We start from the raw sequence: 17364 nt of genomic DNA, 5'->3' as shown, positions 1-17364 counted from the left end.
AGAGTAAACAGGTGGTTGGGGTCGACGGGTGAGTCAGAAACGAGACTTTCATCCAGGTGACGGGTATTTGTTTACAGTGTGAAACAAAAAGTCAACAGTGATTCTTTTTAGTGACATAATGTAGGTAGAATTACTTATGTAATTTAAGTCACATGTAAGTTACCTACCTAAGGGACTTAACCAAGTGGTTTTGGTGCCTAAACCTAATCAAGTGGTTTTGGTGCCTAGACCTAATCAAGTGGTTTTGGTGCCTAGACCTAATCAAGTGGTTTTGGTGCCTAACCCTAATCAAGTGGTTTTGGTGCCTAACCAAAGAGTTTTGGTGCCTAAACCCGATCAAGTGGTTTTGGTGCCTAACCAAAGAGTTTTGGTGCCTAAACCCGATCAAGTGGTTTTGGTGCCTAGACCTAATCAAGTGGTTTTGGTGCCTAACCCTAATCAAGTGGTTTTGGTGCCTAAACCTAATCAAGTGGTTTTGGTGTCTAAACCTAATCAAGTGGTTTTGGTGCCTAACCAAAGATTTTTGGTGCCTAAACCCGACCAAGTGGTTTTGATGTCTAGACCTAATCAAGTGGTTTTGGTGCCTAGACCTAATCAAGTGGTTTTGGTGCCTAAACCTCATCGAGTGGTTTTGGTGTCTAAACCTCATCGAGTGGTTTTGGTGTCTAAACCTCATCAAGTGGTTTTGGTGCCTAACCAAAGAGTTTTGGTGCCTAAACCTAATCAAGTGGTTTTGGTGCCTTAACCTAATCAAGTGGTTTTGGTGCCTAAACCTAATCAAGTGGTTTTGGTGCCTAAACCTAATCAAGTGGTTTTGGTGCCTAGACCTAATCAAGTGGTTTTGGTGCCTAAACCTAATCAAGTGGTTTTGGTGCCTAACCAAAGATTTTTGGTGCCTAAACCCGACCAAGTGGTTTTGGTGTCTAGACCTAATCAAGTGGTTTTGGTGCCTAGACCTAATCAAGTGGTTTTGGTGCCTAGACCTAATCAAGTGGTTTTGGTGCCTAACCAAAGATTTTTGGTGACTAAACCTAATCAAGTGGTTTTGGTGCCTAAATCTGACCAAGTGGTTTTGGTGCCTAAATCTGACCAAGTGGTTTTAGCAGTACTTGATTTAGTAAGTAACTTGACCGAGGGGCCCTACACATACAAAAATGATGCTAAAGAGTACCCAAATTGTTAAAAGCGATGCCAAGGGTTCTTGACAAGGCATCCATATGTGACACCCTGGGGATGAGAACGTGTTGGAAGTAAAGCTGATTTGCAGAATTTAAACAGAAATCAGTCCAATTTAAATTATCCCCAACTCTAGACTACAGAGGCTATATATAAAGGTACATGAAAAGGTCATAGGTCAACATTTTTTGCTGTATGTATGATAAAAGACTGATTGAGTTGCACAGTTGGAGTTATTACAGAATGTGTTAATCCCATATGCAGAGCTCACCTTTAATACTTTTGTCATATAATCCGGAGTAATTTCCTGGATTTGACCAACGTTATGGACAAAAACAGTGTGACAGCTGGTACAGACAGCAAGGCTTTTAAGTAAAATTAATGTGGCAGTATTGTTATCATTTGAGATTATTTTAAAAATAAATACACCCCCCGTTTTATCCCATCACCACCCCGTCACAGTCCCTCGCGCTGCCGCAGGGCGTGGTGCAGATTACGGAGGGTGCAGACCATGAAGCCATTTTAAAGCCTCGATGCAAGTCATTTACTCTGCGAGCATCTCATCCCAGTCTCCATGACAACACTCCCTCATCCGTCTCACCATCAGCTCCGTTATCTTCAGCTCACTGTGAAGGTGGTGATTAGGTCAGTCGCACGGAGGTTTCAGAGTCAGTAGTGAGAACGTGCCAACACACAGACTAAAAACACCAGCTGGTGTTTTTTTAATGCCTGGTGCTCTGAGAAAAGGTTCAGTCACTGCACGACATCTTTACATTTAAAGCTGCATTAAGTGATTTCTGACCACAAGGGGGCAGAAAAACTCTTGGAAACACAGCGGTGTTGCTCTCGGCTTGTCCGAGTTTGTTTTCTGGAAACATATGTGCGGGTTATATAAAACTGAACATAGCACTTTTCTTAATATATGTTCCAAAGTTTCCCAAAGAAACAAAAAAAGGAGCATCGGAAACTATGAAATGGAATCATAAACCACAGAGCCAATAAAACCCTGACTAGATTAAAAAAAACGTGTTGCTCAGCAGTTACGCCACCAAAATGTGAGTTGGCGGTGGAGTTTCTTTGTTCCACTGGGTTGACTTCTGCCGACCGAGACTGCTAACTTCCAGCTTAGTCCCTCGCTATGTTGTATGGGGGGGGTGAAAACTCAAATCGTGCGGCTCTTAAAGACTTTCCAAATGTTATCGAGGGGCCTTCAGATTGACCTTCATCATTAAAAGAAAAAATATTCAGCTAGCGTAAGAGTACAAAGATTTGCATGGCAGCCAGAGAGCCAAAACTAGCATCTCCAAGGGTTGGTGATAATTCTCAGTGCTGTTTTGTTCACTGTAGACAAAAATATCACTTAATGCCACTTTAAAAAGGCAAGTCTTTCACGCCAGAGGACTGCTGAGGGGTAAGTACAGTGCAGTCACAGGTCTGTTTGTCCACATACGTCTTTGTGTCTTCATTTCTATGGGAAACTGTTTTAACACGTATTCCTTAAAACTTACCAGTGAATATTCTAATACTTATTTATTAGTTACTGATAACTATTTTTTAGTTACTTGTAAGTAATTGCACATTTTGGCATAGAATCTATGAGCCTCTACAGTAGAGATATCACCTTCCATTAGTTACTAATAACTATTTCTATTTTACTTGTACCTATAATTTAGATACTAGTACTTAGTTTTTTATTGATAACTATTCTGTTCTAACTATTAAGAATTAAAATGTTACTATCAACATTAATAAATTCACTAGTTACCCAAAAATATGTACTAGTAGGAATGAATATGTTACTTGTGACTAATGAGTAGGTTCTAGTAAAATGGAGATAAGTTACTAGTAACTAATAAATAAATACTAGGAGCTTTTAAATAGTAAGTTTTGAGGAATGAAATTTAAAATGGTTTGCCATACATTTGTTTCTGGGTGATCAGATCTCAGTACAGATGTTGAAGTCTAAACGATGCTAGTGTCAGAATTGTTTTAGTTTGACAGCAAAACGAAATGTCAAAGCAAATCTTTGAAAGGCAGCATTTTAATTCAGAATGTTTGATTTTTAAAAACAGCACTTTAAAGTCATTACATTACAACTTCCTTACACGTAATGTGACACGAGACGACACTCATCTTGTGTCTGAAGATCAGCATCCATCCTGAATAAATGCTGCCTTTGTCAGTCCTGAAGGAAGCGAAGCTGCGGGTGATGTAAGTACAGAGCGCCGGCCAGGAGAGACCTGCTCATCCCGTGACACACATCGCAGGCCGAAATATAACAACACAATTCATCTGTTTTTTGGGGACGCTAACTAATAATCTGTTGGTTCCAATCCGTTTTCCTCCCTGAATCAAACTATTATTTTGCATTCAGTCTGATTTCCTATAATAACATTTGCTTTATTTATTCTGCAGATAAAAGTGATGTTTTAATGAAACATTTGGGACTTTGCTTCACATACGGTCATCATCTGCTCAGCGAGTCTCTGCAGGAGTTCAGAGGAGCACCGCCTGTAGTTTAAGTCTGCAGACGAGCATGGCTGCTTTAGCTTCACACTTGCATAAAGAATATCTATTAGACCAGCCTCGGCTCTGGAACGATTGTGGGGAGGGTGACTCGGACCCAAAATCGGCACTAGTATCCTGGTCTGTACAGCAAGGTTTCAGATATTTATTCAACATTTAGGTAAATCGACTCGGTAGCTCAGATACTCGATATTAAAAGTCTTTGATCTGGGCCAAAAAAGCTTGATCCCTTGAACGAACCTTCATGGAGTTTGACCTGAGCAGATGATGCCCGTTTTCCTTTTTGGAGTGAAGTGTCCACAGCAGGCGGCCGTCCTGCTGCGTCCACCAGGCTGTGGTCCGTGAATGTGCACAGTCTCTCCTGTGCCCGCTGTACGAGCCTCAGTCAGTGCTACAACGCTACATAAACGGCTTGTTTTGTCTTGACCCTCCTCCCTTCCTCCTCCTCCTCCTCCTCCCTGTTCACCCCAAAGTCGAGCAGATCACCACCGTTTTCAGCGCCGCCACCAGGCAAAAGGCGTGGGACCATTTCTCAAAAGCACAGCGCAAGAACATAGACATTTGGCGCAAGCAGTGTGAGGTTGGTAAACCTTCTTCTGTTCTCTCCTCCCTCCCCGGCGCACTGCTTTTCTTCTCTGCTGTCATTTCTGAGTCCGCAGGAGAGCTGACAGACAGCCCTGCAGGATCTGTTGTGTTCGCTGCCCTTGTTGTTGTTGTTTTTCTGGATGCTTCGCCCTCGCAGACAGACAGACCGACACCCGCCTCTGATCTCTTTCTCCCTGCAGCAGAGATGTAAAGCACAGATCTGACGCCTCCTGGAAAGTGCGAGGCGCTGCTATGGCAACAGTGATTTCCAGGGTTTAACTCTCTGATCAATTATTCATCCAGAGTCAAATCTAGATAACGAGTACGAACACGAGAATGTTGTGTTTATAGGAGGGAGGATTTGTCCGTTGTCAGCAGCCTGTTGCTCCGTGGGGAGTTTAGTTCGGTCGACCCAAAGTGTGGCACAGAAATAAAAAAGCAGATCCAACAAAGAAAAATTAAACAAAACACAACATTTCTTTGTTGGATTTGTTTTTATCTCTGCCTTTTAAATCTTCCGTAGCCAAAATCTGAAGCTCTGAGACGACTCTGTGTCACCACTAAGAATATTTTTGGTTTGAAAGAGAGGTAAGAGACACACCTGTGGAGACACAGTGCAGCAGTCCCATTGTGAAAGCCCCTCTAACGGCTAGCATCTGTGGTAAGTCTACATGTCTCTATAGCAACACGCCGCACACATCTCCTCTGTGGAAATGAGCATTATTCTGTCAGAAATGTGCTGCGAGATCTCAGTAGGCAAATGAAAAGATAATGAATATGGCAGCTGTAAAGACATCTGATTATCCCAGAGGGCTTCGGCAGCAGTGATGCAGGCAGGCCGAGGCGCTCTGCTCTCATTTCTTACTATTTACTCCACTTTACGAATGCCTTTAGTTCATAAGAGCAGTTACGGCGTGGTAAACACTTTAATACGTGATCCGACTTTTCAAATAAGTAACTATTTTGGTTATTGAATAACTGCTGAGGTAACTTTTTCCCAACCAGGATGCATACTTACAACAAACTGCATCAAACAAGGATGCATGACACACAAAAGTAAACCGACATTAGACATCAGCAGGATGAAAATATAAGTCACATGATGTTTAACACGTGGTAAATGTTGGTAGTTAGGTTTAAGAAAAGATCGTGGTTTAGGTTACAAAAAGTACATTACGTTAAGTTACGTAATGTCACGCAAGTAATGTAACCATGAGTAACGTGACATAAGTAACGTTAAGTAACATGATTTAAGTAATGTGAGCGGTAACAACATAAATAATGTTAAGTAATGTGACGTAAGTGAAGTTAAGTAACGTGATGTAAGTAACGTTAAATAAGGTGATATTAGTAAGGTGGCGCAAGTAACATGGCGTAAGTAACATGGCGTAAGTAACGTGACGTAAGTAACGTTAAATAAGGTGATATTAGTAAGGTGGCGTAAGTAACATGGCGTAAGTAACATGACGTAAGTAACGTGAGAGGTAACGACATAAGCACATGACTTAAGTAACATTAAGTAACGTAACATTAAGTAACGTTAAATAAGGTGATATAAGTAACGTGACGTAATATTAACTAATGTGACACAAGTAATTACGTACGTAACGTTAAGTAACGTGGCGTAAGGAACATAAGTAATGTGACGTTAAGTAACGTGAGAGGTAACGACAAGTAACATTAAGTAACGTGACGCAAATATTGTGACACGACGTAAGTAAAGAGAGGTACCTGTCGTAAGTGACGTAACTCCTCTACATTTATCTTAAAACGTGAACTTTTAACTTTCTGTATCGTTTTAGTGTAGTTGTTTTTGTCTACACCACAGAGGTACTGGACTTTGTGTAACACTGCAGACTGGAAGCATGATCCACTGATAGCACCATGAAGTGAGTGTTTGCTGTGTTGAGTTCAGGAACCATCGGTAAATGCACCACCGTTGAATGTGTCCTACATGTCCTCGCTCTGCACTGTGGGATTTGAAACAAACAAGGACGTCATACTGTCTTTAAGAAGGTCTGCCATAGTTTTAGTAAGGTAGTGTAGTGTAGACCAGCTGGTACTCTGGTAGCTGGTCTACACTACTCTACCTTACTCTGGGTCATATTACTGATAGCGCTTTGTGTGTAATCCTTTTATCGTGTTAGAAACACCAGCTGAACTCACCACAGTCCCTGTGTGTGTTTCCTGTTTGTGTAGTGCTGTGAGGTCTGAATACAGATTTCCTTTTATGTTCAGATGTTTATTGATTTCACTACCAAATGTCCAACAGGTAACACATTTTCTACGTTAGTTAATAAATGTCAGTAATTAAAGTTATATACCATTTAAGAAACAGATTTTATGGGTTGCTGTAGAGCAACCACTACTAGAACAATACATGTATAACAATTTGAAACTTTGAGATAAAAAGCATCGCCTTAGTTTATATAAATAACTTTTGTACCTTAGTTAATCACCGACACCCCACCGCTGCGAGCTTACTACTACAGTAAATATGGCACCATTGGTAGCGTCTATAGAGGCATTAGGCGACATGCTGGTGGTGCTGAGGACGGCGTCTGGTTGTTTCAGGAGCTGAGAAACGCCCACAGCGAAGAGATCATGGGCATCCGACGGGAGGAAGAGATGGAGATGTCAGATGACGACTTGGATGAAAATCCTTGTAAGAGGATGCGCACTGAAAATGGTACGTTACATTTCATAAACAAACTTGAAACTCAGGTTTTCTTCTTTCTACAGCTGACATGTCAAAGTGTTTTAACATCCACTCAGAGGCTGGAAGCTCAATTAGATTTATGTAGAATTCTCCCCTCGTTTCCTCCCCTCTCCTGCTGCAGGAGTGTATGATCAGACTCAGGCGTCTCTGAAGGAGGAGAACGACTCCCTGCGTTGGCAGCTGGACGCCTACAGGAACGAGGTGGAGCTTCTGAGAAAGGAACAGAGCAAATCCAGCCGACCAGAAGAAGATCAGTCACATGGTGCTGAGGCTCAGATCCAGAGGCTGCAGCAGAGCATGCACAGCATGCAGCAGGTGGGCTCCTCTTCGTCATCTTCATCTGTCTTTAACACCCACACGGGGAGGGAGGGGAGTTTGTTTTGTACGTAGAGGAGCTGCTAAGAGACTTTATATCCTAACGTTACGCCAACACCAGGCATGCAAACTGGTCAGGGGTAAAAAAGGTGAGAAGAATACGCAAGCAGAGAAACGCACAGTGTCAGAGGGGTCTTTTTTTATGCTTACATGTTGTATAGATAACGTGCGTTCGTCTACTGCAACAAGAGAAAGATACGCAAGGGCGTCACTTTGTGATGAAAAGTCATGGGGACCTAAGGGCTCGGATTAGGGACGTGGTGATGCACCATACTGCTGTCACGAGAACGAGATGTGATGATAAATCAACAGTATTAAATAGAAATCATCAAGGCTGAAATATGTGAGTTATAAAAGGGGAGTATAAAACACTTAATTCACTGCATTCTGGCAACATTTCCTGTTCTGTCAATTTATGATGGAAATGTTTTTGTTTATGTAAAAGGAAGCACAAAATTCAGGTGGCAGGTGACGATGTGTTGCGTTCACACGTTTCTCCTGCAGATCAACGTATTCTCATGTAATATCCTCCCTGCACACATGCAGGCATGTTTTAGTCTTCGCTCCTCTTTTGTCACGTTCACAGGGAGAGAACGGAAAATTTGGCCAAATAGAAAATGTGATCTGACGGGTGCTGCACGTTTAATCAGTAGCTTGATTTATCTTATGCAAATAAACCTTTCTCAAAGCACTTACCCCCCCCACACACACACCTTGGCGATGCATTCTGCATGCCTGCAACACAAGAAACTTCTCACCCTCATTTCCGCTGGCGTCTTCCTGCAACAACTCGCCTCTCACGAGAGTTCAGAGCGAGAAGGGTCCTTTAGCGAGACTTCAGTTACACGTTTCCCTCGCAGGGATCCTTTAACAATGTTGTCAGACACCAGGTGCAACAGTCTGAGCCTGTTGCTGGCGACAAGAAAATCTTTCTGTGGACGCTATTTTGACAAAGGAATAAACTGCAGCTGCTGCACGGATTAAAAACAGTTTCAACACTGTGGAAGTAGACCCAGGTTTAAATATACAGAATTACAGCCGGCCTGCAGGGTTTGGAAGTGACCCAAACGTTTCCCGTGCGAGTTGCCAGGCTGGTGATCACGTGACTGGGGAGCTCTCTCCTCTTCCCTCGAGCAAGACTCTGTAGATGTGTGAAAGTTCTGACAGGCTGTTATCAATAAAGAGCAGGGAGGTGAGTTTACTTTCCCCGAGCAAATAAAACCCCCTTTGTTTCCACTGCTCACACCTCCCATGGTCCTTCACTGCACTGATTTCATAAACCAGCACAGGGAGCTGTGTTCGTTTGGCCTGATCTGACTCGACTTCCTGTCTTTCTCCATCTAAAGTGACGGCACTAATGGAACGAGACACATTAGACACAACACACACACCCTGCTGGCTTGTCGTGTGCGTGTGTGTGTTGCTTACTTGACTTCTACCCGTGTGAGAAAGCGTCACGCTGCTGTCGCTTCTCGTTTGTCTCCTGCTGTGGTTTCTCTTCCCTCCGTACAGACGAGCCGACGTGACAAACACAATAAGTGTTTTACAGAGATAAATATTTCCTGAAAGTATTTTATTAGTTTTATGATGAAATGAAACACTGAGGAAAAAAATGTTTAAATACGGAGTTAATTAAGATAAACAGACGTGTAGAGGGAGAAAGCAGTTTGATACAAATGAGAGTTGTGGTCATGAAATCTGTCCCATCAGACAGGAGAAGACGCGACGCTGAGCGAACGCACATCATCTCAGCTTCAATCACTCTCTAAAAATAAATCTAATGGCTTCCTACATAATCAGCTGTTATATGTAAAAGGCCTAAAAAAAACACTCGAGCCTTCAGATGACGTTTCTCCTGTGAACGACTTATTTCAGCCTGGCGCTCTTTGAAAATCTCATTAGTCACGTCATTAAGGCTGCATCATTAAATCTGTCTGAAAGATAAATATGTGTTTTTGTCTTCCAGCAACTGCTGAGCCTGCAGGAGCAGCTGGCGAGTAAAGAAGCCGAGCTGGAGCAGGCAAGAGAGGAGCATCGCTACCTGGAGGGGGAGGTGCTCACGCTACGAGACAAGGTGCGTAGTCCCACCTACAACCAGGAGTTCTTCGGATTAATCCAGGCTGTTACGTCTAATAGAAAATATAATAAATATCTCGAGTTACAGGCGCTCCAGTCCACCTCGTGGACTTCAGATCCAGTTGAGTCAAAACCAGGTTAAGAAGGAAAATCTTTGTGGTCCTCTCCTGAATGTTTCCCTAGAATGGTAAAGAGATGTTTGCCAGTTGTAGTGGTGATGTAATCAAATCAAATTCAAAACGCTGTCAGCTGATTATCCATCAGTCTGTCTTCAGTTCGACTGTCAGAGTCCAAAACGTATCATAAGACAGTACGACACACATGACCGGTCCCCAAAACGACACGTACGAGCGTTGGCACGTACCGGTCCGGCGACCGGACGGACCTTCAGTACGTTTTAGTTTGGTGAGGTTTCTGCGCTGGAGACGCTGGAGACATGTCCCCACCACTGCATGAAATGGCTGATTTTGTCTTCATCACTTTTTGAAAGCATAATTTAAGAATGTTCACCTACATCTAAAAATGTAGTTTGCACCCATGAAAAGTGTTTTTCATTTCAAAAAAAGGTTTGTTTGCACAATAACAAAACATTCAATGCAATTTAAATATAGAAGAAACAATTGTCCAAAAAACAAAAGAAAATAACCTACTGATTCTAAAACGTCCACCGATCAGTAACTTTAACAAATTCTTGCAGGAAATTCAGTCCAAGATTTCTCTCCCTGTGAAGCAGAGTTGGTTTTGTGACGTCTTTAATTTAACGTGAATGTAAGGTTAGCTTATTATGTTTAGCTAACACTGTTAACGTTTAGTCGTTTTTATGTTGTCATGTTTTAGGGCAGCGATGTTAGGACAGGTTATCCTGGGCTCACTTAAATGCGCTGCCAAATCTCTCTGTGAAACTATTAAACGCTTTAAACGTTCGGTTCCTCGAGCTGCAGTTGGTCTTTAGTCTCTGCTTCTTTCACCAGCTGTTTAATCAGACTCAGTCGTGGAGGCGTTGGCTGGCGTCCTTTGGCTGAAGTGTTTTCAGAGTACAGACTTTGTGGATGCAGAACGTGTATTCGTGTTCCCGACCAGCTGACAGAGGAGATAAGAGGATGTGACGCAGCGCAGATGTTTTAACCTTTGAAGTCGGTTTAGGTAGTCGTGGTCCTGACATCAGCGAGCCACGCCCTGTACAACAGTAACGTGTGCTGCGCCATCAGAGACGCCAAGCGTGCATTGTCTTTTACAGGGCCAGTTTCTCTTCTGTGGCTCTGCAAACAAACACACAGGTTTAAAGTGATGAAGGGGTTTCAAGGACAGCAGGGCTGCTATGGCAACAGCCAGGATGTTGTTCTGCGGTCTCCTGCTGAGAGGTGAGTGGTTTGACCGGAGACATGATGTGAGTGGTTTATAAATACCTGTGTGGACCAGGGTTAGTGGTGAAACCAGTGTTGGTGAAGTTACTTAAAAGGGGACCTGGTGGTTTTCTGTACTGGCGCAGTGCCCGTCCACAGGAGCCAATGGGGCGCAATTCAAGTTCATAGTTCAGTCCACTATATTTATTCATTCTAAACGTGTCTAAACTGCGCTCCCTTTGGTCTGCAGCAACACACCCGCCACACGTGAGGTGGACCGGATGAACAGTTCTTGATGTAATCTAAATACGAACAGAGATTCCTGCCTTAATTAGAGAGATGCAACAATGTTGGATGTTCATATTATAAGCTCAGGCTTTAGCCTGCTCTGAATACTTTATTTCAGCAATGCTGCCTCTGATTGGCTAGTACTCGTTGCCTCTGTTGGTTAAGGTCTGTTAAGGTAATGGTCAGTTAATCAAAGTAGGGGGCAGGACTCGGCCCAGAGCCGCAGGGTTGTCCAGCAAAGAAAGGAAGGTTGAACCTCTTTCAGCCTTTGCTGCAATGCAGCATCATCCGGTAAGGCGCTGTGGTGGCCAATCAAATGGCAGCGTTCCTGGTGGATAACTTCGCAGCAGGAGCTTCGTATTGCTGCTGTGCACCCCCCGCTCAATGCACCAAAAGTTAAAATAGTTACCACCTGGGTAACTTTCCCAACTGCTGTGCAGCGTTTTGGCATCTGATGATTGTTCAAATTCAAAGATCGGTTACTGCTGTAAAACTGGACTTGCTGGATTCCTGCATTGTTTTATCACATGAACCCCGAAAGTCTAAATGGGGTTGAGTTAATACAGTGTCCACACACCTTCAGCAAAGCCAACATGTGTAGTTACGTGAGTTTTCTCCATCTTCAGAAATGTTTATCCTTGTGTTGGTTAAATCCAGGTATTTTTCATCTTTGCTCTTTATGGAAATTGATGTCAATTTTCCTCCAGCGTGAGTCTATTGAGTCTTTGAGAATCACACAGCAGCTCAGCTCGTCTTTACAAGAGACGACACAAGCAGGGCTTGAATAAAACATTCAGCTGCAGCGTTATTTTGGTTTGACATAATGCATCTGTTAATCCAGGAGAGGAGAGGGCAGGCAGGAGGTCTGGAGGGCGAGCTGAAGGTGGTGAAACATGTTTTATTCAGAGGTTTAACAGATCAGATTTAAAGGTGATACAGCTGCTGCAGCATCCCACAAATAACCTGCGGTTTCCGAGCGACGTCAGATCCGAACACACGCCGGGGGAAAAAAAATATTCGAAATGACGTAATCAATCATCTCCCTACAGTGCTGCGTGAATTCAATTTGTTAAATGCTCCGTACTTGTATAGCACCTTTCTAGTCTTTTCAACCACTCAAAGCGCTTTTACACACATTCATACACTGGCGGAACAGCCGCCAGGGGCAATTCGGGGTTCAGTATCTTGCCCAAGGACACTTCGACATGCAGCCTGGGGGAGCCGGTTTGAACCGCCGACCTTCCGATTACCAGGCTACCCGCTCTACCTCCTCCACAGCCGCCCTGTGGTTCAGCCATGTTGGTCATGAATTTGCATGACAACAATATTGGCAAAGAATTAATTTTATATATTTCATTAAATAAGAAAATAAAACAGTAAAAGTTTTTGAGTGTGTTCATAAAAGATAATAAATATATTTAAAAAATATCTAAAGTAAAAATTGCGTAAAAATAAATATTTAAAATAAAAGTTAATAAATCAAACAGTAACGTGTGTTTAGTAATAGACAAAAGAACAAACAACTAAAAAGTCCGTATCAAATGTGACATTTAAAAACAAAGTACAAATTGAGGAACAATTACTAAAATATCAAACAATCAAAATATTTTCAACATTAGTACAATTATTTATCAGTCTGAGTTTCCACTGGTTGTCCTCAGTTCGTGGGATGAGGAGATTTGTTTTGCAGCATTTCTCCCAGTAAATAGGTGCGTTTCTGTGAGTCGAATTCGATTTCAGGTATATTTGCGTAAATCAATCTATAGAAATCAACACGCTTCCAGTCGTGAGATCTGAACGCGTCTGTTTTTTCCCCGTGTTGTGCCACAAGGCTGCAACTGCATCAAGCACCATGTTAGTGCAGAGCACATGATATTGTTTTGAGGGACAGCTGAAGAAGGATGGAGCATACTTGGAGATTAAGTGTCCTCAGAAGAGGCCGCAAGCAATTTTCGAAGACTGTTGGTAACCCGTTCCACCAATCTGGATTGAGATTTCCCGCCTCGCCGTTCATTTGCAGATCGTAGTGAACGAAGGAGTTCAGCGCAAACCAGACACGTGTTGAGTTTGTGTCCTGTTCCGTGTTAAAGCCTTAGGAGAGTGAAGGTTCAGGAGACCCTTAATGTTTCCACGGCCTCACACCTCAGTTTCCCATTTCCATCCATCATGCATGTTTTTGATGTCGCCGTTAATAATTGATCAGATGAGTGTTTCTCCAGTGTGCAGACGTAATGGACCGACACGCTCTGCAGTGTATTATTGACTTTCCTCTGTAGGAAGTCTTGAGCCTGTTTTCATTCTCCTCTGACAGAGTCATCTATAAAACAACAGAAAACAAACTGGATTTTTTGTTCTCACGCTGGGTTTTCACTGCGACTGATCAGTTGTCCTCTTGTCTGTCTCTGCAGCTGCTGGCCAGTAACGGCGAGGCTGTGGAGGGAACCAATGGAGAGCTACATGAAAAGGTAAACAAACACATCAGAGCCGGCTTTAAGTAAAAGTTTAATTTCTTTTAGGAATCAGTTTTGTTTATAGCTGAGAGACCGTGGCTTCAGACATTTTTCAAGTGAAAACATTCGTGCTACAAAAAGGTTTTTACCCCTTTTACCACACTTGAACACTCAAAAACTAATATACCATGTGTGTTTCGGAACTGGCCAATAGGGAGCCTGAGCCCCTCCCGTTCTGGTGGACCGCCGTGGGACCTTATTTTGGAAAAAATATGTACTAAGGTCAACGGCGAGATAACACTAATGTTTAGATACCGTTTGAGTTGAGTCCTGAATTACACACACGATGTTTCAGTTTAAAAGTCGTAAAACTGTTGGAGTGTAAGACGTGCATCCCTGTTCCTGGTCAAATGTTTCTGCACCACTTTATGGTGGAAAAGTTTTTATTTATGTGAAGGAAAAAAAATGAACTTCAGGCTGCAGGTGACGATTCAAGTCAGCAGATATTAAATAAGCTACAGGAGGAACAGATCTGAGAGCTGCACTGAGTCCTGGTTCAGCCTTCCCTCCTCTTTGTTTGGGGAAGATGTCTATGAAGATTCTCAGTCATCCAGGTCATAGTTCTCCAACGAAGGTTAAAATCTAGGGCAACTTGGTTGAAGATACTGGAAGACGTTTCGTCCCTCATCCAAAGGACTTCTTCAGTTCTGACTGACTGGCAGGGAAACTCAGCTATTTAACCTCAGTGGGGTCGTTGGCCCGGGTCATCGATACCGCTGGTTCGTTAGTGTTCCTGGTTGCTGTAACGACAGTCGTTAGGACTACCGGTGGCCGAGACTGAACGACCATCGTTGGTATCTTCACCTGAGGCCGAGACTTAACGACCATCGTTGGTATCTTCACCTGAGGCCAAGACTGAACGACCATCGTTGGTATCTTCACCTGAGGCCGAGACTGAACGACCATCGTTGGTATCTTCACCTGAGGCCAAGACTGAACGACCATCGTTGGTATCTTCACCTGAGGCCAAGACTGAACGACCATCGTTGGTATCTTCACCTGAGGCCGAGACTGAACGACCATCGTTGGTATCTTCACCTGAGGCCGAGACTGAACGACCATCGTTGGTATCTTCACCTGAGGCCAAGACTGAACGACCATCGTTGGTATCTTCACCTGAGGCCGAGACTGAACGACCATCGTTGGTATCTTCACCTGAGGCCGAGACTGAACGACCATCGTTGGTATCTTCACCTGTGGCCAAGACTGAACGACCATCGTTGGTATCTTCACCTGTGGCCAAGACTGAACGACCATCGTTGGTATCTTCACCTGAGGCCAAGACTGAACGACCATCGTTGGTATCTTCACCTGAGGCCGAGACTGAACGACCATCGTTGGTATCTTCACCTGAGGCCAAGACTGAACGACCATCGTTGGTATCTTCACCTGAGGCCAATAGGTTACGTTTGTTGAGTTTCCTGGGAAGTGATGAAAGGACAGCATTGTAAGTGGGGGATAAGTGGTGGCGTAGACCCCCTCCCCTGTTCAATGACGGCTTCTCCACCCTGGTGTAGATGCTTCCTTGACACCTCTTTCAAACCATCCATCTTCTCTGTCTAAAATGTGCACCTGGTGGTCCTCAAACGAGTGTCCTCTGTCCTTCAGATGTAAGTAGACTGCAGAGTCTTGACCTGAGGAGTTGGCCCTTCTGTGTTGAGCCATGCGTTTGTGTCGTGGTTGTTTAGTCTCCCCAATATACAGGTCTGTGCATTCCTCACTGCATTGGACCGCATACACTAGATTGCTTTTCTTGTGTTTGGGTGTGCGGTCTTTGGGGTGGACCAGCATCGACCCCACTGAGGTTAAATAGCTGAGTTTCCCTGCCAGTCAGTCAGAACTGAAGAAGTCCTTTGGATGAGGGACGAAACGTCTTCCAGTATCTTCAACCAAGTCCAGCTGCCCTTGATTTTAACCTTCGTTGGATTTGTTTGGGGAAGTGACCTCTTTAAATGTGACTGTGGCTCCTTTTCACCTCAATTCAGTTAGAAACTCCTGGACTTCAACAGCTCCTGTGTTTCAGCAGATTTTCTGCTCACGTTTAAAAACTTCCTGCACGTTCAGAATCTCTCCCACAGATCTGTGTCCTCTGTCCAGACAAAAGTAATATTACCAGAAGTATAACGTCATTTAATCTGAACGAAATCTACCTTTCCTATACTCTGCTGTGTTACTGCTGCCTAACATGACGAGAAACCTCATCATGTTTTAATCTGGTCACACCCAAAATAATTTTGTATTTTCAGTCTTATACTTCAACAGTTTTACGACAGACTAAGAGTTTGACTCTTTTTAAACTGACAGACATGCTGTATGTAATTACGGGGCACAATTCAAACGGCATCACGGGGGGGGGGGGACATGAACGTCTGACCAACACACAACCAAAGACCGTAACATAGCTTGACTATGCTTTATCTGAGCAGAGGTTGCATAGCAAGAGGTAAACAACTGAACTAGGTTTAGTCTCCAAACCTATTATCTGTTTCCTGACTGTATTATTTAAAAGTACTTTCTGTGTGTGTGCAAACAGAAAAACCTGACGCAGTACATATAAAGCTAACCAGGGTCAGAGGTCAGAGCGCTGCGGTGAGCAGAAACATTAGCGGTAGAGAGAGAGGGGTCAGGTGGGTTCTCGTGGTATCCTCTCAGCACTTTACTGACTTTCAGAGAGGCAGCATGTACACTTCCACACATATATACATATGGCATGGGAGATGAACTGTTAACCCCAAACCTGCTGAACTGGAAACTGGAGGAGGATAAAACGTGCAACACTGAGCTGACCCGTATTCAAACCCTGGAAAGCTATGACGCATTTTATCCGATGTTTGTTGTGTGTGTGAATCAGTGGTAGAAGCAGCACTGGTGCATAAATGTACATGTTTGTTTTCACAGGGGATCAACGGGTGTGTTCCTTCGCTGTACCACAGCAGAGAGAGGAGGAGCGAGGTCATCATGAGAGGCGGCGTCACATCAGAAAAAGAGGCCCTGCTTCTGGGTAAATATAATGTCCGACTGTATCAGCAATAGTGCTGCTTGAAACTTGGGTGGCGAGCTAGCCAGCAACAGACCCAGGAGCACTTGCAGTAATGTTACCGCTGTTTGAGTGATGACTTCGCTTTTATCAAACGCCGGTCTCTTCTATGGAAGAGGAATAGAAGAGCTAGCTTCTTCCAAAAACCTTGCACATTACACACTTGTTGCTGCTTCTTGTAGCTTGCTGAAGAGTTGAGACCGTGCCATAAATCGTAGCCGTGGTAAGTTTCCTGCGTGGGATCTCAGTGTTGGAGCGCAGTAGCTGGCGTAGGGAGCTCTGAGTGGTAATGACTGCAAGTCAGCATAGCGTCAAAATGAATTTAAAGCTTTTATGTTAAGATAAGGCCACAACACATTTTTATGTAGTAAATGTTCTTCCACTTGGTGTTTACCTCTGCCAGGGTGGGTTTCCTGAGCGAACAGTTGATGAAATGCTTTTATTCCTAAAAACTAAGACGTAAAATTTTTGGCCAGTTAGGAGAGATTTCCTTCTCTGAGGTGCTTCATCAGTACGGTTCTGATCTGTCACTCCGACGACCTTCCTGGGTCACGTTTGGTCTCCTCTGAAGGTAGTCCTGGTTTCTGTCTGATAATCCAGTTGACAACAGATGTACAGAACGCGGTTGTTGACTTTGTAGGAATAATTCTACTACAAGTTTCCGACTGAGAACTTCTCTCTGTCGAAGGAAAGTCTTGGTTAACGCTCCAGTCTGTTGCCTCCGGCTCT

General features: G+C 43.6%; 1 protein-coding gene across 2 annotated transcripts in view; it reads left to right on the top strand.

The window, feature by feature from the left end:
* Positions 1-17364, top strand: part of enox1 (ecto-NOX disulfide-thiol exchanger 1) — a 116327-nt gene that overhangs the window by 91367 nt on the left and 7596 nt on the right. For both annotated transcript variants that reach the window (XM_038720005.1, XM_038720004.1), the window contains exons 9-14: positions 4176-4282; positions 6862-6976; positions 7128-7321; positions 9348-9455; positions 13497-13553; positions 16497-16599. In XM_038720005.1, the coding sequence (XP_038575933.1) occupies positions 4176-4282; positions 6862-6976; positions 7128-7321; positions 9348-9455; positions 13497-13553; positions 16497-16599 (684 nt within the window). The remainder of the gene's footprint in view (positions 1-4175; positions 4283-6861; positions 6977-7127; positions 7322-9347; positions 9456-13496; positions 13554-16496; positions 16600-17364) is intronic.

Source organism: Micropterus salmoides, unplaced genomic scaffold (assembly GCF_014851395.1).
Source record: "Micropterus salmoides isolate LMB-PRFRI ecotype aquatic unplaced genomic scaffold, ASM1485139v1 Ms_hic_scaffold_15, whole genome shotgun sequence".
NCBI lineage: Eukaryota > Metazoa > Chordata > Actinopteri > Centrarchiformes > Centrarchidae > Micropterus > Micropterus salmoides.
The sequence above is the reverse complement of the archived record's forward strand: the minus strand, read 5'-3'. Positions and strand labels throughout refer to the sequence as shown.